This window comes from Sciurus carolinensis, chromosome 5 (assembly GCF_902686445.1).
Source record: "Sciurus carolinensis chromosome 5, mSciCar1.2, whole genome shotgun sequence".
Lineage (NCBI taxonomy): Eukaryota > Metazoa > Chordata > Mammalia > Rodentia > Sciuridae > Sciurus > Sciurus carolinensis.
The window spans coordinates 146,515,486-146,520,958 of NC_062217.1; the positions used below are offsets into that span (position 1 = coordinate 146,515,486).

The 5,473-nt window shown below is 53.5% G+C and overlaps 1 protein-coding gene across 1 annotated transcript; it reads left to right on the top strand.

Moving 5' to 3' along the window:
• Positions 1 to 413: 413 nt before the first annotated feature.
• On the top strand, positions 414 to 5,061 carry Marveld1 (MARVEL domain containing 1). The gene is made up of 2 exons (XM_047552696.1): positions 414 to 2,645; positions 4,118 to 5,061. Exon 1 carries the CDS (start codon positions 598 to 600, stop codon positions 1,117 to 1,119), a length of 522 nt encoding a protein of 173 aa, XP_047408652.1. The 5' UTR covers positions 414 to 597; the 3' UTR covers positions 1,120 to 2,645; positions 4,118 to 5,061.
• Positions 5,062 to 5,473: the final 412 nt, after the last annotated feature.

Here is a 5,473-nt window from a genome sequence, read left to right on the forward strand (position 1 = left end):
CTTTTCGGCGGGAGACGGCAGATGGGCCTACGACAGGAGGAAGGCGAAAGGGGGCCTAGCCAGAGGCTGGGAGAACTCTCGTTAAACAGGATTCCCTTCGACGCTGGGCCGGAGCCCGGAGGCAGAGCGAGTAGGGGCGGCCCCCGATGTGGCAAACTTGGCCCAGCAGCGCGGGCGGGTAGGGCGGAAGGCCCGCGGCGAGCTAGGGGGCGCCGGGGCACTCCGCCCTGTCCCGAGGATGCAGGAATCCAAGGCCGGAGTCTGGCGCGGAGTGGGAAAGGGGGGCGCCAGGGTGGAGAGCCAGACGGAAAGAGCGATGGCAGGAAGCCGGGAGGAGCGAGTGGGGGTGGAGACCTTCGAGGGGAAGGGAAAAGGGCGGGTAGAAGGGTGGAGAGAGAGAGAGAAAGGAGGGCTGGAGGGAGAAGAGAGGGGAGGAAGGGTGGGGTGGAGAGGAGAAGCAGAGAGGACTAGGAGGGAAGCCAGGCGCGGAGGCCGCGGCGGGCGCAGCGGGCACCTCTGCTGGGCAGCCCCGGCGAGCAAGACGCCGCCATTCCGCTGCTCGGAGCGCCGCCACCGCCGCAGCCGCGCCCGGGGGCCATGCTCCCGCCGCCCCCGCGCCAGCCGCCGCCCCAGGCGCGCGCTGCCCGCGGAGCGGTGAGCCTGCAGCGGCCTTTCTTGCGCGGCCCGCTGGGCGTGCTGCGGCTACTGCAGCTGCTGGCCGGCGCCGCCTTCTGGATCACCATCGCCACTAGCAAGTACCAGGGCCCGGTGCACTTCGCACTTTTCGTGTCGGTGCTCTTCTGGTTGCTGACCCTGGGCCTCTATTTCATCACGCTCCTGGGCAAGCACGAGGTGGTGCCCGTGCTAGGCTCGCGCTGGCTGGTGGTCAACGTGGCTCATGATCTGCTGGCGGCCTCGCTCTACGGCGCCGCGACGGGCATCATGATCGACCAGACGCAGCGCCACAGCTACTGCAACCTCAAAGATTATCCACTGCCCTGCGCCTACCACGCCTTCCTGGCGGCTGCCGTCTGCGGCGGCCTCTGCCTCGGCCTCTACCTGCTCTCGGCGCTCTACGGCTGCTGCCGTCGCTACCAGGGCAAGCAGGAGGTGGTGTGAGGCTGCCCGCGCTCTCCACGGCCCGGATCGGCAGGGGGGACCCTCCGGAGTCTTTCCAGCCGTCGCCGTCGCCGCCCAGCGCGGATGCACCCTGGCAACCTCCCTTGTCCTGCATTTCCACTGCCGCCTGCGCCCCGGACCCCAGACTTGCAGTTCCCTCCCGACAGCAGCACCGCAGCCCAGAGTCCGGAAAGCTGTGCCAGACGCAACCTCGGTCTCCAGGGCTGCTATACGAGGAGTGGATGCATACCCTCAGATGGGCCCCCCAGAGGCGAAACTTAGCTGTTCCTCTTTTCCATCCCTGCAGACAGCAAGACGTGGACAGGCGCCGCGTAGATCCGGGGGAGGCTCCTAAATTGGAACCAGTCTTTGGGCTGCACCACTGCCCCTTCTCTCCCTCCCCGTGGTCCGAAGAGCACCCCCTTTCCGGGCCCCTCTTTCAGCCTTGGGTGTTGTAAAAGGCTTGCAGGCAGCCGCGGATGGAGCTGGAGACAGGCCTCAGCTGGTCCTGAGATGAGTGACAAGTTTGGTTTTCATCTGGGAATGTGCAGGAATCTGCCACAGCCCCTCCCTGCCCATCCCTGGGTGCTTCCATGTCCTGGGGCCAGTCTGAAGAGGCGGGGATGAATAGGAAAGGCCAGTGAACTGTACCTTTACACCTCTGAGGCTTCTCTAGGCTCTGCCTCCTCCGCCTTTATGCTCTGGTTCGAGCAGGCCAGGCCCCAAACACACTAACTTCCTTGGCCTCACAGTGACAATTATCTTGAGGACTTCACTCACAGGCTTCTGCTCCGCCCCACCGCTCAATGTTTGCATTACGGATCCCACAAGACCATCAGGAATGTTAGGGTGAGGCCCACCCCTGCTTTTTACAAGACACGACCCAGAGCCTGCTCTTGGGAACAGCCAATATAAAATTAGAACCTGGTCTTCCCACCGAGGGTCCAACGCTGTTTACACTGAAGCAGATGTCCCAGGAAGCCTGGTTCTAAGAACTACCTCTAAAAGAGGGTTTTGAGGTCAAATGGGTTTGTTAGTGGTGCTGTTTCCCCATGTTGGAGGTTCACAATGCTAATTAACTTGTAGCAAGGACTCTGAGATGTTCCCCAGCACAAGAAACCCCAGTACAGAAATTCAGTTAACTGTGTTAACTACTTCTGGGCCTGAGCAGGCATTTGTCACCTTAAGGTTCCAGGCAGCCTGTGCTGACACAATTCTCATTTATTTCCATGGCTCTGACCCATCGAAGATTTAGGAAGCCCCCCTCCAGAGAATCTTGCCAGCAGGGGGATGCCCAGTGCAGTGAGGAAGGAGTTAGCTGCCTCTGGTCAGCCAGAGACACGAGAACTGGTAAACTTGAACATTCCTTTACACTGTTGGAAAAATGAAGCCAAGGTTATCCAGATGGTTTTCCAGTTAAAAGGACTGTCACCTGTAAGATCCTGGCATTGACTGAGCAGCTGGCAGGGTGGGCCCTGCTCACCAAAGAGAAGAAATATCTCTGGAGCCGGCAAACAACTGGCCAGGTAGGATAGTTCTTGGTTCTCTGGAAGGGATCTTAGGCCTTTAAATAATAAGCATAGAACCTCCTCCTTTTCCAAAAGTTAAAGGGTTTTTATTCAGAACAGGTTGGATGAATGACAGTAATAACCACACTGTCTATAGAGTTGGAACAATTCAAACTTTTTACTAAATCCTTCAAAGGTCTGCTGTTTGTAAAAGTTCAACCTTCTCTGGATTAGAAACCAGAATAGGGTAGACCATGGATTGGGAATGAAACCCAGGCCCTCAGGTATGCTAGACAAGCTCTCTACCACTGAGTTGTATCCCTAGCCCCAGTGAGCTTGTTTTTAAAGCTTAGACACAGAGGTGTTGGGTTTCTTTGCTGTGCTTGGGAAGGTGGTGGTTCAGATGGGGGTATGGCGAGTATGTAAGTTTTACATATCCCTTAATGTAGCCCTACAATGTGACTGGTGCTGCTTGAGGTATTTTACATGTATTCAAGTATTCCCTTAGTAATACTATTGAAATGGGTTCTAATATTCTCACTTTTTTTTTTTTTTTTTTTTTTTTTTTGGCACTGAGGATTGAACCTAGGGGTGCTTAACCACTGAGCAACATCCCCAGCCCTTTTTTATTTTTTATTTTGAGACAGGGTCTTGCTAAATTGCTTTGGGCCTCACTAAGTTTCTGAAGCCAGCCTTGAACTTGTGATCCTCCTGCCTCAGCCTCCTGAGTGACTGGGATTACAGGCTGTGCCACTGTGCCCAACTCTTCTCACTTTTTGTATGAGGGAAATGACCCTAGAGAGGTTAAATAACCTGTCCAAAATCTCCCCACTGATGAGCAATGGAGCACCATCTGAACCCTGGCAGTGTGGCCTCTTCAGCCATACTATACTATACTAAGTAGCACCAGTATTGTACCAAGTTTGATACTGTTAATGTGGTTGTTTATTTATATAGAGGTATTTGGGCTGAAATCCAGGACCTTGGGAATGCTTAGCATTTCTTTATTTTTTTCTGGGGTTGGGGATGTGGCTCAGTGGTACAGCATGGGCTTAGCATGAATGAGGCCCCTAGGTTCAATCTCCAGCATCAAATAAACCCTTTTTTTCCTAAATTGTGGTAAAATATTCATAACACAAAATTTACCATTTTAACAAATTTAAGTGTACAGTTTAGTGGGTGGCATTTGGACATCCTTGTCCAGTCGTCCCCCCGCATCTACCTCCAGAACTTTTTTCATGTTGCAAAACTGAAACTCTCAATATCCATGAAAATCGTGGTTGTTTTATTGTTGTTTTTCTCTCTGGGAAATCTCAGAACCCTGAGCCTCATGGGTCTGAGTACTTAATTTCTTGGTAGGTTGAGTCTCAAGGAAGGGTAACTGTTCCCTCCTCTCCAATCAGAGATGGTAACAGCTGGAGCCTGGTGTGGGTGCTGCTAGGACGCCTGGAATGCCTTGGAAGCCCAGTGATTTCATTCTTCTGTTGCAGGTTTCCATGTTGCTGAAGCTGGTGGAGATTGCCAGAGCTTGTCAGGCTGACCTCTCCCAAGCCTGCTGCCTTGGCTGGCAAGGCCAAGCTGGCCCTGACTGGCAGATGGTTTCAGAGGCTTCACCACAGAAGAGGCAGGTGGAAGAGGGAATGGCTTCTGCCCAGCAGCTGCTTTCCCACCATCCAGTGGAAAAAATCAGGATGGTTAAGGTTTATTTTTGCCTTAACCCCAGATAATTCCTGATTCTCTTTGTGCCATGATTTGGGCACAAGATTCCAGACCCTGGAACTGAGCTCTGTACCTTGTACCCTAAATAGTGGGTTTTAGTTCCACCTTTGGTTCCTCTTCCTTTGGACTTTTTAAAGATTGCCATCTAAGTTGTGTGCTCAGCTCAGGTCCAGCTCCCTCAGGATCTCCTTGGTGGCCCCCCAGTCCTGGTGCCCTGCCTGTGGCCAGGTGACCTCACTCAGGAGCAGATATCTTGGCCTTCATGGTGCCTTATCCACCCAGACGTGCCTGTAACATTCCAGAGTTCACTGGCTCTTCTAGATGTGCCTTTCTGCTTGGCTTCCAGTGGCTCGGTGGTCCCAGTGAGATGTGAGAAGGATCTATAGGACTGCTGCCACATCTACCCTCCCACCTCCAAGACCTTAGGGATGGGCACCTGATCTTGCTTAGAATTTTGGGATACTGGCGGTAGTGACATAGTCCTCCCTCTTTGATTCCAAGACTCCAGAAATAGCCCAAGACCTTCCTGGCAGCTCACAGCCCAAAAGTCTGGGGGTACTTGTGGACCCAAGAGATGATTTCCACAGTGTTCTATAAAGACTAAGAGAGAGAGTGGGAGAAATGAAGGTGGTAAGAGAGGGGACCTGTGTGCCTCATTCAGTAGTTTAGCAGTGGTTACTAATATGCTTTTCTGAATAAAGTTCGGTTTGTCTGATCTTGGCATCTGTGTCTTCTGTCTTGGTACTCTGCAGTAACCCTTGCTGCCTGGTCCCTCCAGCCTCCCTCCAGGTCCTCATGCCACACTGCCCTCTGCCTCCCTGCCTTACCCTTTCCTCTGGGAAGGAAGGGAAACCAAGCTCACAAGATTTCCCATGCAGTTCAGAACATGGCACAGGGGTTGCCTGAGGGCAGAAACCAGAAGGAAGAAAACTGTGTTTGTCCCTGGCTGAGACTGGAGGGAATTCCAAAGGCTATTGGCTCAGCTCTCAATGTGTCTGTTTGCAAGCTCCACTGCCTATTATGCCAGGCAGTCCAACCCCATCATCTTACTGGGGGAAAACAAAGTTCAGGGTATAGTGGCAACTCCTCTAATGCCTTCCAGCTGATCTGGAGTTCAGTGGGAGACT

What these genes read in the sequence shown, in the direction of transcription:
- Marveld1 (XM_047552696.1), top strand. Translation starts at nt 598, where the DNA reads ATGCTCCCGCCGCCCCCGCGCCAGCCGCCGCCCCAGGCGCGCGCTGCC.